Here is a 15204-nt window from a genome sequence, read left to right as displayed (position 1 = left end):
TACTTGGTAAAGTCCCAAGGTCCAACCATGTGATCTTAGCTCCCTGTTTTTCTGTGTATCAAAGGTGTTTAAAAGACCTGGTTTGTGCTGTGACCTCCTCCTGCAGCTGAAGCACACACAATCCCCATATGTAAATTGTGAAAAGGGTTATGAGACGATGATGATGATGTCAAGTGTTGCTGAGGGTGTCAGGAATTGACAGGCTGATCATTGATCTCTTTTTTGTTTTGAAATCATCAGTAGTAAGGATTGAACCTTTCATTGACAGTTCCTGCCAAGACTTACCATGTGATTTGTCATTCTGAGTCTTAAATATATACCTTTCAAAAATGAAAAGATGTCTGCCAAGACAGTAAATGAATCTTCAGAGAAGCGTTTTTAATGTAGGGAAAGTGCAAACAATCTAAATGTTTGTGGTTAGTGAGTGTTTGCCATGGCTTACTCATCACTAGAGCATTATTTGACAATAAGAATGTTACACTGGCTGGGAGGTGGTAGTGCACGCCTGTGATCCCAGCACTTGGGAGGCAGAGTCACGTGGATCTCTATGAGTTCAAGGCCAGCCTGCTCTACAAAGCGAGTTCCAGGACAGGTTCCAAAGCTACAGAGAAACTCTGTCTCGAAAAACCAAAAAAAAAAAATATATATATATATATAAAAGAATGTTTAGGGAGCTAGATAAAGAACATTATGCATTTTAATATTTCAATCTATGAAGAAGCAAACCCAGAAAGACATATATTAGAATAGAGTTTTCTTGAGGTTTGTGGAGGGGACATTGGAGGTAATGCAGTATTTATTCCTGGGGCACTGAAGGTCAGAAATTTGTTTGGTGGGGCTGTAGAGGTGGATCAGTGGTTCAGAGCACTCGCTCCTCCAGAGGCCTCAGTTTGGCTGCCAGAACCCATGTGAGGCAGCTCACAGCCACCTGTAATTCTAGCTCAAGGGGATCCAACATCCTGATGTCTGTGTGCACCTGCACTCATGTGCTCATACTGCACCCCATGCTTAATTAATCAATGACTTGGTAATGGTCACACCAATAAGCTAAAGACCATTAAATTTTCATCTCCGTTTATTTATTTATTTGGGACAGGCTCTTTCCACATCAATAAAGGCTGGATTCAAACTTGTAGCAATCCTCCTGCTTAAATATCCTGAGTGTGCTCCCAAACCTAGAATGATGCATACTGTAAATGGACAATTGTACACTATGAGAATTATGTCTCAATAAAGCTTGTGTTAAGAAAAGCCTTATCTATTAATTACAGAGTGTGAACTTTCATTATATTCTGATTCCTAAGAAAAGATGAAATTATTAAAAGTGGAAGCTAAATAAGTATAGGCTGACATATCACTGAACTGGAGGATTGCTGGTTTTTAATTTTATTCATTTCTTGATTGATAGATTGGTGTGTGTATTTCCTGTCTATGTTTTTGGACATGCAGTGCCAAAGCACTATGTGGACCAGGTCAGGATAAGTTTGAGAAGTCAGTTCTTGTCTTTAATCATGTAGGACCTGTAGATTTAAAGTAAAGACTGCCTTTACTTGCTAAGCTCCTTAGCTATTGTTTTTTTGGCTCTATTTTAGGCTTCAATATGGGAATTATGGTTGTGTTAGAAAATTATACTTATCTGTTGGAGTAATAGAGTTTAGAGTTAATTATTTTCTTATCTGAATATGTCATTTTTTTTGTATGGATAAACTGTATGTGTGTGTGCGTGCACGCACGTGTGTGCGCGCATACATTATCACATGCATGTGTGTGTGTCACCGTGGCTTGCATGTGGAGTCAGAGGACAATTTGTAGAGTTTGTGCTCTCCAGTGCTGTCCTTCTACCTCCATGTGGGTTCTTAGGATCACACACAGGTCATAAGGCTGGAGTATCAAGTGATTTTTTTTCCTGAAAACCACCTTGCCAACCTTCAGATCAATTTTCAAATAATAGAAAAAAGGTTCATTTTCTTGGGAGGATTTCTCATGACTCTACAAAGACTTGGATATTTATTGTTTTCAGCTAGTTGGTTGTTTGTATGTTCAAATTATCCATGATAAACTTCTCTGAAAATTCCTTAAGGAACAGCAAGTCTCACCTACAACATAAATTGGTGGATCAATATAGTACAGAAACAAGGAGGGTTGATGCAGAGGCTATAGTGTGTGAAAGATGTGTTAAATATTTAATTACAGCTACTGGAATATTTGCTTCTTGTACCTACCTGGGTCTCTCTACAAAACAGTGCCCTGAGCACAGCTGATTCTGGGCTTGCAAGCCCCCCAGGAGACAGTCAGACCCATTGATGCCCTTCCTGTAGTCTGTAGATGATGCCCAGAGCTGTGACCTTGGATGCAGAGAGGCCACAAAGCTTCAGGAGAAGGGGATAAAACTTTTAATGGCTCTGGGATTTAGTGGCCACCCATCTCCACCACCTCCCGATGAATATTCTCCCCACAGTCTGCAAGCCTAGAGCCCCCAGTGTGGTCTTAGCCTGAGGTCCTTGATCAAGGGCAATCTCCCAGTTAAAATCCCCCTTCACTGCTAGCTGCTGCCCCATGTGGGGCTGTCCTGTCACTGGCTGTCTGGCCCCCAGCAGACATATGGCTGTGTATTCTCTTTCTTGTTCTGTTTGGCTGTCTCTCTGGGTCTGCCTTTTCTGCACCAAGAGCCTGGGTGTTGCCAAGGCAGAGGCCTCGCTTTGACCATCCTGGAGATGTAATAGTTGGGGGGCAGCTTCTCCATCTTTGACATCTCTATTGGTAACCTTTCTGACTTCACTGCCCCACCATCTGGACTTGTGGCTTCAGGGTAAGTGCTGGATGTAGGATAGGATTCTCTGAAATCCTGAAGGGGCTTTACAAGCTTGTGTGAAGTCTTGGATTATGGTTGATTCTCATAATCTGAGATAGATGGCCATCCCCTTTCTCTGTGTATACATGCAGTAGCTCTACTTTTCTCCTTTTACATCACCTCTGTTTCTGTCTTTCTTGTTTGCACCAGACTGAAATATAGGATGCTCCTGTACTGGCTGTAATGTATGTGCTCCAAAGGCCAGGGGCTATTCTTGATTCTTTTGTAAATCACTGGTTCCTAAAGTGGTGTCTATGTAGGTGTGGCTGTTGAATGGGTCAGTGTGTATATAATAAATTTTTCATTATTTATTAGCCTCTCAGATTCCTCTGTACTCTATTCCTTTTGCTTGTTAATTTTTCTAAGACTCATAAGCCTCCAATTCACTAGGTAGTCGAAGATGACATTTAATTTCTGATCCTCCTGCCTCCACCTTCTGAGTGCTGAGATGGTTGGACCATATCACCAACTCAGTTCATGATGTGCTGGAGGTCAGACTTATGAACTGAGACATCCATAGTTTCACTTTAGGATATTTTTGTCCCAGCTTTCTCAAGATACTGTTGCATGAATTAGTTTTCAATATAAGCATTTGGGATATTATTTTGGTTTTTAAATTTTTGTATTTATCTTTAATTTTTTTGTTGCAGCAATGAATTGAGCATAGGGCATATGGCTGCACTCCTAGTCAGGAAGCTGAGGCAGGAATATTATTAGTTACAGGCAAGATTGGGGTAATTGATGAGACCTGTGTCTAAAAGAGTTCTTAAAGTTTTCTAAAGTAACTACCATCATTTTGTAATCAGCTGCAAATGCAAGAGATCTTCACTACTGATTTTTCACATTTATCATCATTTATATTCCTTTTTTTTGAGACAGTAACCTACTTTGTGCCCTGGCTAGTTTGGAACTTCCTGTGCAGTCCAGATTAGCACTCACACTCAGGATTACAAGCATGGGCAAACACAGTGGCCGCAAAGGCTTGTCCTTGAGTTTTTTTTCTTTTTCTAGAGAAGGTCTTACTGTGTAGATGAGTCTAGCCTAGAACTCACTATCTTCTTGCCTCCACAAGCTGATTGGTGGAATCACAAATGTGTGCCACCATACCTGGACCCCATGTTGTTTTTTTAAGAAAATGTGTAGTAATTATATGTATGTATTGGATACAAAGATGTGTTTTAATGAACATATACAATATAGAATATTTCATCAACTCATCAACAAACCAATCACATTGCATACTTATGTTTTGGTGATGTGAACATTTAAAATCTAATGTGGAAATTGGAGACAAGAGACTCAGTAAGTGAGGTCTTAGTGTCTGGGGAAAATCCTGTATTGGTGACCTGTCTGCTGTGCAAGCCTGAAGACCTGAGTTTGGATTCTCAGCACCCACTTGAAAGCCTAACATGTGTAGAATCTATAATCCTGGTTAGGAACAGTGAGACAGGAAGATTCCAAAGGTCACTGGGAGGCGAGCCTATCTGAATGGTCCAGGTTCAGTGGTACAACTTGTCTCACAAAATAAGGTGAAGAGGGGCCCTTGAGATGCCTTATGGGGCAAAGTGCTTGGCATGCAAGCTTTATGGATGTCCTGAGCTCTCTCTGAACCCCACGTAAAGGTGGAAGGAGAGAATTGTCTCAAAAGTTGTTTCCTGACCTCTATGTGTTGTAGCATGTTTTGTTCTGCAGACACATCATATACACACATGCACACAGAATAATGTTTTGTAAAGGTGGAGAAGCAACTGTGTAAGATATCCTGACATCCCATCAGCCTTTACCCCCTTGGGGATACACCCATGCACACCCATACTAACTCTGACACACACACACACACACACACACACACACACACACACACACACACACACACTGTGCTTGAAGACCATGCTAGAAGACATCTTCTGTCTTATACATGCATGCACACACATATACAGACGATTATTGGGTTCATTTTTTTGGCTAAACAGTGAGTGTGATGTTAGACTAGGTGGTGTGGAGGCTCTGCATCAAAACAAAAAACGTCTATTCCCAACATTAACATTTAGAAATATACAGCAACATCAGCTGGATGTGGCAGCATTTTCTTTAATCCCAGCACTCAGTGGTGAGAAGCAGGTGGATCTCCATGATTTTTAGGCCAACCAGGGCTATACCGAGTCTTTTTGTCAGCTCCATATTTGTATATGCACTTATAACTCTCTTTTCTCTTTTCAACGTGTCCCATGTGCCTCTCCCTCTCTTATTCATGGTCTTTTATTCTTTAATTATTTTGTTGCATAAATATGCAGACAAATATATCAATTCATCAATGTGACCTGTTCATTTTGTTTAGTATTACTTGTCTGTAAATGTTTCAAAATTTTATTGCATTTTCTTTGTTGCTTTCCTACGTTTATAATGTGCATTTTGTTTAATTCTCACCCCCTCCCTTTCTTACCTTCCTTTCACACCTGCCCTTCCTTCCTCATCTATATAGGTCCCTTACCCTCATGCATGGCTTTTTGTTTCATTAGCCATTGATTATTTTCTTTTTTCTTCCTTTCTTTTGTTTTTGTTTTTTTCCAGACAAGATTTCTCTGTTTAGCCCTGGTATTTAAGAACTCACTTTTTAGGCCTGGCTGGTCTTGGACCACAAAGTTTCACCTGCCTCTTCCTCCCCAATTCTGGAATTAAAGGCATGTGCCACAACCACTGGGCTGTGATCCAGGGATTTTAACCAGGGCTATCTGTGTGGTTGCAGGTTTGGAACTGTTCTTGGAGTTTGTGGGTTCAACTATTGGGTAAATAATTGAAGACAATGATGTCTTCTTCCCCAAATACATTGGTTGACAATAGTTCAGCAGGCAAAGAGTAGGGCCACACAGGAATTTCCCAGTGCATGATTGTCTGCTGACAGGCTCACATGTCAGCACTATCTCAGTCATGTTCTAAAGACAGCAGTTTACATCTCTTCTTCATGTCTTTTGGCTCTTCTTAAGTACTTCTGAAACAGATGTTAGTTTCTATTGATTGTAATCAGCCATGCAATGCAATAGATTTTTGCTTTGTTTTGATGACACAGAGTTTCTGTATGTAGGTTTGGTGCCTGAGTCTGGCTATGTAATCCATGCTGGTTTCTAGCTCAGGAAGATCCACCTGCCTGCCTCCTGAGTGCTGGGATTAAAAAAGTGTCCTACCACATGCAGCTTATTTAATATATCTTAAATTATCCCTCCTGTCTCCTGAAAGTGTCCCCTCTGATTACTGTCTCCACATTCTCTCTGGCTCCCCTTTATGTGTTCTGTCTGTGTTCCTCTGCACATTTGTGTACAAGTGTTTGTGGAGATGTTTGCTTTACATGTATCCCTTGAGTCACTGTGTTAGTTCTTGGTCCATTTTCCCCATCATGAGTGATGAATGTGGGCTTCTCTTTCCCTCAGCATTTCCAACTGGGGCTACCGGGTGGCCCAGAGTTTTGTCTTTGCCATCGAGGAGATTAATAGGAGTGCTCACTTGCTGCCCAATGTGACCCTGGGCTTCTCTATTCGAAACTCTGGGGACACAGTGCATGGAGCCCTCCATGAGACAATGAGCTTTCTCACGAGGCAGGAGGAGCCCATCCCCAACTACACATGCCAGCATGGCTCTCCTCAGGCTGCGTTGGTTGGAGACACACGGTCATCCCTGTCTGTCTCCATGGCCAGACTTCTGGGACTGTACAAGTTTCCCCAGGTGAGTTGCTGAAAGTCTTCTTCCTTCCTGAGTGTAGTGCAGTCCCTTAATGCTGATAGTGGAAATGATGTGATGGTCACACTAGTGAGCAGCTCTGCTGTGGAGCCAGGCTCCCTGCAAATGTTCTCCATGTCCAACACGGTTCTCCTACATGTGAAGATACATTGGAGAGAATTACTGTCCCTCTCATTGATGAGGATACTTAGACAATTCTTTTTAAAAAATATTTTAAAAGATTTACCTATTTTTATTTTATATGCATGTGTATTTTGTCTTTATGTATACATATGTATTACATGTGTGCCTGGTGCTCATAGAAATCAGAAGAGGGCACTGGATTTCCTAGAACTGGAGTGATAGGTTTTGGCTGCTGTGAGGATTCTGAGAATTGAACCTAGATCCTCTGAAAGAATAGTACCTACTGTTAGCTATTCTGCCATCTCTACTGATTTTATTATTATCATTATTATTATTAATGTGTGTGTGTGTGTGTGTGTGTGTGTGTGTGTGTGTACCCAACACCAGTGCTATTGTGCTCATCTTTATGTCAGAAGACAACTTTTGAGAGTCAGTTCCTTTCTTCTACTATGTTGGTTCTGGGGATTAAACTCAGGTTTCCAGGCTTGGTGGCAAACCTGCAGAGACATCTTCCCAGTCCACAGAGAAAACAAACCAATAAAACCAAAAGCACATCTTAAGAGTAAGCTCTCCTGGCTGTAGGTACTAGAGCTGGGATTTGAGTCTAGGTAATTGGGCTCCTGCCATTTGTTCCCATCTACCCCCCTGTAACCCATCCATGAGTGTCATTCCCATAAGGTTGGCCATATAAGACAATCACCTCTTCAGTTCATAGGTTTAAGAGGTGACTTGAGGATAATTTCTCCATTTAAGGTGAACAATTCAGTGACTTTTATCTTAGCATGAATGCCACAAATAAAATTCATCTTCCTGCAAAGAGCCACCCCCTTTTAAGCCCATTGGTACAACATTCCATCATTTCTACCCTGAGACAACATCTAGTTTCCTCTCTGTCTCTGTGGACTTGACCCATTTGGTCCATTCTCATGGTGGAATCACACTCTAGGTAGCTATCTGGCCTGGCCTCTTTCACTGAGCATGTCTTCCAGATTCTTCCAAGCCGTAGCAAGAGCCAACATTTCTTTCTCTATTAATAATTATAATCCTTTGTATGCAAAGACCACGTTTTACTTATTCATTTATCAGTTCATATACCTTTGATTATGAAATACTCTCATGTGTGTGAAGACTTAACCCTCACTCCCAGCTGTGGGCCTGTATTAGAAGGTTATGTAACCTTTAGGAGCATGGCCAGTGCAGATGGATGCATCTTAGGGTTTAATACTATGGTCCCACTTCCTGTATGTTCTTTGCTTCCTGTTCCACAAAGACTGAGGATTCCCATGTCTGCAACTGACAGGGACCAGCCTCAGCAGTTTTGGGGTTCAGAAGGATGGGATATTTGGAAGGCACAGTATGGACTCAGAGACAGTGCTAGTACAAGCTGACAGGTCATTTCGGGCTTCTCCAGTTGCTAAGTAGCTTCTCTGCTACAGCTTCCCTAGCTCTTCTTAGCTTCTGCTTTTGTCCTGGTAACCTCAGTCTTTTATTATCATAAGTAAGTGGGAACAGAAAGAAAAGGGGAAATCACCCAATACAAAATGTTCTCATGGTTCCAAAGGTTATTCTTAGAAAATCACTAATATATTCTTCATCATTTTTTACTGAACACAGGAACTATCCTAGACTTAATACCAAAGCAAGCATAATCTATTTTTATTGTTAATGATTATACAATCTTCTGAGCACTTGACCTATGGGATAGCAACATGCAATTTCGCAAAAAAGGTTAAAATAAGAACAGTGGCCAATGTACCAGACAGTCATTTCCTTCTCACACAGCCTGCTCCGACATCAAGATCCCTGCAGCTGCTTAAGTTCCTCTTCAGCCCTCTGCAAACACCCTGACAGTGTAAGTTCAGCACCTGGAACCCACAGGGAAGGTAAGCTCCCAATTCCTGACAGTTGTACTGACCTTCACTTGCACACCTTGGCATGTGTGAGCCCATGTGAACATACACACAAACAATAAACAAATAAGTTTGATTAGAAAATAAGGAAGGGGAAGTGGTTGAGCAAAAATATCTGATGATAATGTCTGGTCTTGACAAGTATGTCCATCGACTTACATACATGTGTGCACACACAAATCTGCACATACACAAACTCACACAAATTAGGTATAGTGAGTGGTACAGGCATATAATCACAGCACTTGAGAGGATGTGGGATGAGGCTTAGGAGTTCAAGGTCATCCTTTGCTACTCAAGAACTTCAAGGCCAGCCTGAGTTACATGAGAAACTGTTTGAAGACAGAAACAAAACTCCTCACTTAACACAGATGCAGACTGTGCAGGTTTTTCCCTTTGTGTCTCTGTATCTAATATCAGCCTTTCCAGCCATGCACACTAGGATAAATCCTAAACACATGACTCGATGGGAGGGCTGTAAGACCAGTTAGTGCTTAGGACACCTTCTGTAGTTAGAGTTTTCCTGCCGGGCCCACAGTCAGGACAAATCTCTCTCACCCACCAGGCCCATAGACACTCAGACCCAACCAAGTAAACACACAGAAACTTATATTGTTTACAAACTGTATGGCCATGGCAGGCTTCTTGTTATTTACTTCTTCTATCTTAAATTAACCCATTTTTTTTTAGTCTATAAGTTGCCATGTGGCTGGTGGCTTACCAGTATCTTACATATTCCTTGTCATGGCAGCGGCTGGCAGTATTTCTCTACCCAGCCTTCCACTTCCCACAATTCTCCTCCTCCTTGTCCTGCCTACCCTGTCCTTCCTGCCTGGCTACTGGTAAATCAGCACTTTATTTATTTTAACCAATCAGAACAACACATTTGACATATAGAACATCCCACAGCACTTCCCCTTTTCTTTTTTTTTCAAAAAGCAAGGTTTTAACTTTTATATAGTAAAATTTCAGATAACAAAACAATTATCAAGCAAGAATTAGAGTTACAATGTTAAAGAAGATATCCTATCTATCTTATATTTGTGAGCCTAAGGTTTTATATCTAACTTATCTTTTATTATAATTGAGAAAATTATAACTATCTAGTCTTCAACCACATCAAAGACCTCAGAAGGATATATTACCTGAGAACCGGGAGAAGGATGCAAGCAACTTTTGGGAGTCTTGGAGGGTAGACAGAGACAGCTGGCAGCCTGAACAGTCACCTAATGTTCCTTTGTAAAGTTGGGGCATCTGTCTTTAGCCCACAGGGCTAGAGTCTCTCGGTCACTTCTCTTAGTGTCCTGTAGAATGTCTGGCAGTTTCCTCTGTGAAGTAGGAACCTGAAAGACCATTTTGCTAAGCAAAGTTCAATGGTCACCTTTCTGTGGGTCCTGCATGTTCAATCGATCAAGCAGTCCAGGCAAGAACAGTTTCTTGCTCAAATGGCTATTTTTGCCAAGGTGAAGATAAACTCCATATGAAGTGTCTTCGATGGCCATCCTCCTCTCTGAAGTAAATCAATCCTGCCAGGACCAGACATGTCTCACTGTCCAGAAAGTCTAAATTTTAAAAAATATTTTAAATGCCATATTCTATAGGTCTTTGAAGTGTTTGAGGATTACCTATCTATCTGGAATATATCTATGTATACCTAGAAAACTTAACTAACATGTTATATACAAGTTTGATGATCATAGATGACTAATTATTAATCTATTTTAATTATCCATTACTATTTAAATGAGTTGCATAAACATAATACCTTAAACGAGAGTAGAAGTATATATACAGTATAACTAAATTAACTTTAAGTTTATATCAATAGACTAAAATCTATACCAATGTAAAACATTTTAAACAAGTTGTTGTTCGTTAAAAGTAAGTTCATTAATCTACCCTTTCATCCTATTATATCTATATCATATCCCCTTTTTTCTTTAGAAAAAGATCACATTTATAATCAACCTGATTTAAATAAAAATATTGGTTTTTCTCTGTCCCACATCAGAGGGTTCTTCTGATTTGGGACACAAGAATCTCTTAACCTTTTCTTTTAGCAATATGTCTGGGTTTAGAGAAGGAGTGAGCCAATTCCATCTCCAAAGCCAGCTTGATAATTTTGGGAATGTGGGCATAGTTTCTCTTACTACGTCCTGCTGGAGGGGGCGCTGTATCTTATGGGTACATAAAGAAAATTTTAGGATTATGGAGTAGTCTGTGAGGGTAAACCTCTGAGCCAGTTGCTTAGAAACCATTTTGGATGTTGGATCATTTGGACCATGTTGTCTTCGGAGACCTTTCAGGTGGTCTTGGCTGATCAAACCCGATGTATCTTAATCTGGAACAAATCCACAGCCTCTGGCTTTCTGTATAAACAAAAGCAGAGACTCTTTTCCGAAGCAACATATCCTTATGTCCAAATTTTGAAGTCAAGGTATCTTTAAAATTTACATATTTGTTTAACTCAACAGCTTTTACAATCAAATCTTTTTCTGCAGTTAAAAATCCCAAAGACAACACAAACCAGATTCTCTGTGTAATATCCATCTTTGTAAGACTGAAACACCACTGTGGCTGCAGGCTCCGCCCACCTCAGCTTCCCAACATGGCGGTGGTACAGTTTACCGCCAGCTCTGGGTCTGGAGACATGTGTACCATCAACTATCAGAAGCAGTTCTATCAAAGCAGTACATAGCCCAGAAACTTTTTCTTTTTTTTAACTAGCAAAGGCTAAATCCACCATGTAGCAGAGTAAAGTGCTGTTTGTAGACTCCTCATTACCTCCACACTGCAGGTCAGACGTGCATGCCAGGAACCCGCCATATTAGCTCAAACTGGCAGGCTGCTGCTAACTTGAGAGAGACAACTAGGAAGCTGTTTTTAGCTCCGTTTTAGAATCTTTTTTTTTTTTTTTCAGGTTTTCGGTGGAAACTCTTGCTAGCAGTTACAGTTACAACTTATTATATATACATATATAATAACTTAGATAGAATATATTAAGTATTAGACTCAGGTTATTTAGGATAGAACACCTTTTGGAATGATCTTTGTAACATGCCACCTACCCATGCTCTAGACTTCCCAGGGTTTTAATATGTGTTTTTTGCTTGATATTGTTTGCATTTATTATAATTCCAACTTATCTATGTCATTATCCCTCATTACTCCTGGAAAATATTTGATGACCATTTCTTTGTATATAGTCTTGTATTAGGTTAGAACCTTCTTATTTAGACAAAAGGGGGAGATATAGTGGGTAGCCATCCCAGCCTTGGCCTGGAAGTTCCAACCCCCATTGAGGCTTCGGTAATGGTCATGACCACAAGGCGGGGCTGAAGGAGGATGCTGAAGCCCTAGGATCAAGAGGAGAGGCTTCTCTTGGTTCCAGGACCCAGGACACTGGAGGTAGACCAAGCAGAGTTCTCCAGAGAACACCACCTGACTGCGCCATACCTTTCCCAGACCCTGCAACCTATCTCTTCATTTGTAGGTTACCCCACAAAATAAACCTCCCTTTTAACTACATGGAGTGGCCCTAATAATTTCACAATTAACCTTCCTTCAGAGCTGGTGTAGTTCATATAGTGTGGTAGAGATGGTGTCTCTGTGTCTCCCATAGACAGGAAGAGCTGTCTTCTGTGCCCCAAGGAGCAGTACTCGAGCCACACGAGAGACCGTTGCCTGCCCAGGACAGAGATCTTCCTGGCCTTTGAGGAACCTCTGGGATTCATGCTGGCTTTGGCGGCACTCTTCCTGGCTGGTCTGGCTGCCCTGGTTCTGGGAGTGTTCCTGAAGCACAGAGACAGCCCTGTGGTCAGGGCCAACAACAGAAGTCTCAGCTACTTACTCCTGCTCTCTCTTTGCCTCTGTGCCCTGTGTGCCTTGCTGTTCCTTGGGCGACCCAGTGTCATGACATGCCTCCTCCGTCAGACCACCTTTGCTGTGGTGTTCACGGTGACCATGTCCTCTGTTCTGGCCAAGACTCTCACAGTGGTCCTGGCCTTCAGGGTCACCAGGCCAGGGGACAGGATCCGGGTATGCCTGAGCCCTGGGGCTTCCTCCTCAGTGGTCCTTATTGCTTCCTTCATGCAGGTTGTTCTTTGTGGGGTCTGGCTGGCCACCTCCCCATCATTCCCAGACAGGGATATGGTCTCAGAGCCCCAGCACATTGTCATCCAGTGCCAGGAGGGTTCTGGCAGCATCTGGGCTACTTGGGTTTCCTGGCAGCAGGTACATTCTCTGTAGCTTTTCTGGCCAGAGGCCTGCCAGATGTCTTTAATGAGACTGAATTCCTGACCTTCAGCATGCTGCTCTTCTGCAGTGTCTGGACAGCCTTCCTGCCCCTGTACCACAGTGCCTGGGGCAAGTCCACTGTGGCTGTAGAGATCTTCTCTATCCTGGCCTCCACTGCTGGCCTTCTGGGTGGCATCTTCATCCCCAAGTGCTACATCATCTTGCTGAAACCAGAGAGGAACACTGCTGTGTGGCTAAGGCAAGGCCACCAGGCACAGCAGGAGAGGCAGAGTGAGGTGCTCCAGAGAAGGTGTGTTCCCAGATCCACATCACAAAGCTTCATGATCTAGTACTTGTGAAAGTCACCTGGACTACCCATGTGATTTTTTCTCACTGATTTTGTATGGATCAAAAGGTATTTAAAAGAAAGATCATGATTAAAGTGAGATACTTTTAGCAAAACACTCATGACTGTCACTTGATATTGATCACATAGATGGTTATTTACTATATTCTTTCTATGTATTGCTAAAATTTAGCACAATTAAGACATTTAGAAAGGGGAGTTGACAAGATGTTCAATGGTTAGAAGCACTTACCATTAAACTTGGCAACCTGGGTTTGATACAGAGGACCCAGATGTTGGAAGGAGAGAGTTGACATCATTATGTTGCTGTGTTACCTCTGCTTGCTACTAGAAGCACCCCCTATCTTCATACACACAAAATATAAATGTAAATTGTGAAGAAGGTGATAAAGTGATGATGATGTCAAGTGTTGCTGAGGGTGTGAGGAATTGACAGGCTGATCATTGATTTCTCCTATTTGTTTTGAGATCATTAGGAGTGAAGATAGAACCTTTTACTGCCAGTTACTGCACAGACTTACCATGTAATTTAGCAATCTCACTTGTAGATATAATTAAGAAAAATAAAAACATGTCTGCAAGGACTGTAAATGAACCTTCAGGGAAGCCTTATTTAGGCACTAAAAGTCGAAACACTCAAAATATTTATCAGTTTATGAATGGCGTGACTTACTCATCACTGGTATATTATTTTGCAATAAGAAATAAATATAAAATAAAGAGAATACTGTTTAATATGTGGTTAAAGACTGAGAATTTTACACTGTGTTTAGGGAGCGAGAAAATGAACATTATGCATTTTAATATTCCAATTCATGAAGAAGCAAACCCAGAAAGACACATATTAGAATAGTGTTTTTTGAGGTTTGTGGAGGGGACATTGGAGGTGAGGTGTGTAGACTAAAGGGTGCAGTATTTCTTTCTGGGGCACTGAAGGTCAGAAATTTGTTTGGTGGGGCTGTAGAGGTGGATCAGTGGTTCAGGGCACTCGCTCCTCCAGAGGCCTCAGTTTGGCTGCCAGAACGCATGTGAGACAGCTCACAGCCACCTGTAATTCCAGCTCCAGTGGATCCAACACCCTGGTCTCTGTGTGCACCTGCACTCATATGCTCATACTGCACCCCATGCTTAATTAAAAAATGACCTTGTAATGGTTGTAAGGGTCCAGAATATGCCAATGACCACTAAATTGTCATCTCCTTTATTTTATCTATCTATCTATCTATTTTCATTAATTCATTTAATTTATCATCTATCTATCTATCTATCTATCTATCAATAATCTATCATTCTATCTATCTATCTATCTATCAATAATCTATCATTCTATCTATCTATCTATCATCTATCATTCTATCTATCTATCTATCATCTATCTTTCTATCTATCTATCTATCTATTTATTTATTTTCATTCATTCATTCAATTTATCATCTATCTATCTATCTATCTATCATCTATCATTCTTTCTATCTATCTATCTATCTATCTATCTATCTATCTATCTATGTATCATCTATCATTTATCTATCTATCATTCTATCTATCTATCATTCTATCTATCTATCTATCTATCATTCTATCTATCTATCTATCTATCTATCATTCTATCTATCTATCATCTATCATTCTATGTATCTATCATCTATCATTCTTTCTATCTATCTATCTATCTATCTATCTATCTATGACAGGCTCTTTCTACATCCTCCTGGCTGGCTTCAAACTTGTAGCAATCCTTCTGCTTCAGTGTCCTGAGTACTAGGATTTTAGCTGTGCTTCCACATTGCAAAATTGTGTACTGTAAATGGATGAATTTCACACTATGTGAATTATGTTCAATAAAGTTAATATTAAAAATTATTATTTGAAATCTGTGGAGGGGGGGAAGGATTTGGGGAGCCAGAGGGGCCAAGGGCCCCACAAGAAAACTCACAGAATCAACTGACCTGGAATCATAGGAATTCACAGGGACTGAGTGACAA

General features: G+C 41.0%; 1 protein-coding gene across 1 annotated transcript; it reads left to right on the top strand.

Moving 5' to 3' along the window:
• Nucleotides 1-157: 157 nt before the first annotated feature.
• Nucleotides 158-13202, top strand: LOC118569763 (vomeronasal type-2 receptor 26-like). Its single transcript, XM_036167997.1, is given in 6 exon segments — nt 158-185; nt 2547-2725; nt 2727-2809; nt 6277-6568; nt 12205-12817; nt 12820-13202. Coding segments are annotated over 6 exon segments (1578 nt in total).
• Nucleotides 13203-15204: the final 2002 nt, after the last annotated feature.

Source organism: Onychomys torridus, chromosome 1, assembly GCF_903995425.1.
Source record: "Onychomys torridus chromosome 1, mOncTor1.1, whole genome shotgun sequence".
Classification (NCBI taxonomy): Eukaryota; Metazoa; Chordata; class Mammalia; order Rodentia; family Cricetidae; genus Onychomys; species Onychomys torridus.
The sequence above is the reverse complement of the archived record's forward strand: the minus strand, read 5'-3'. Positions and strand labels throughout refer to the sequence as shown.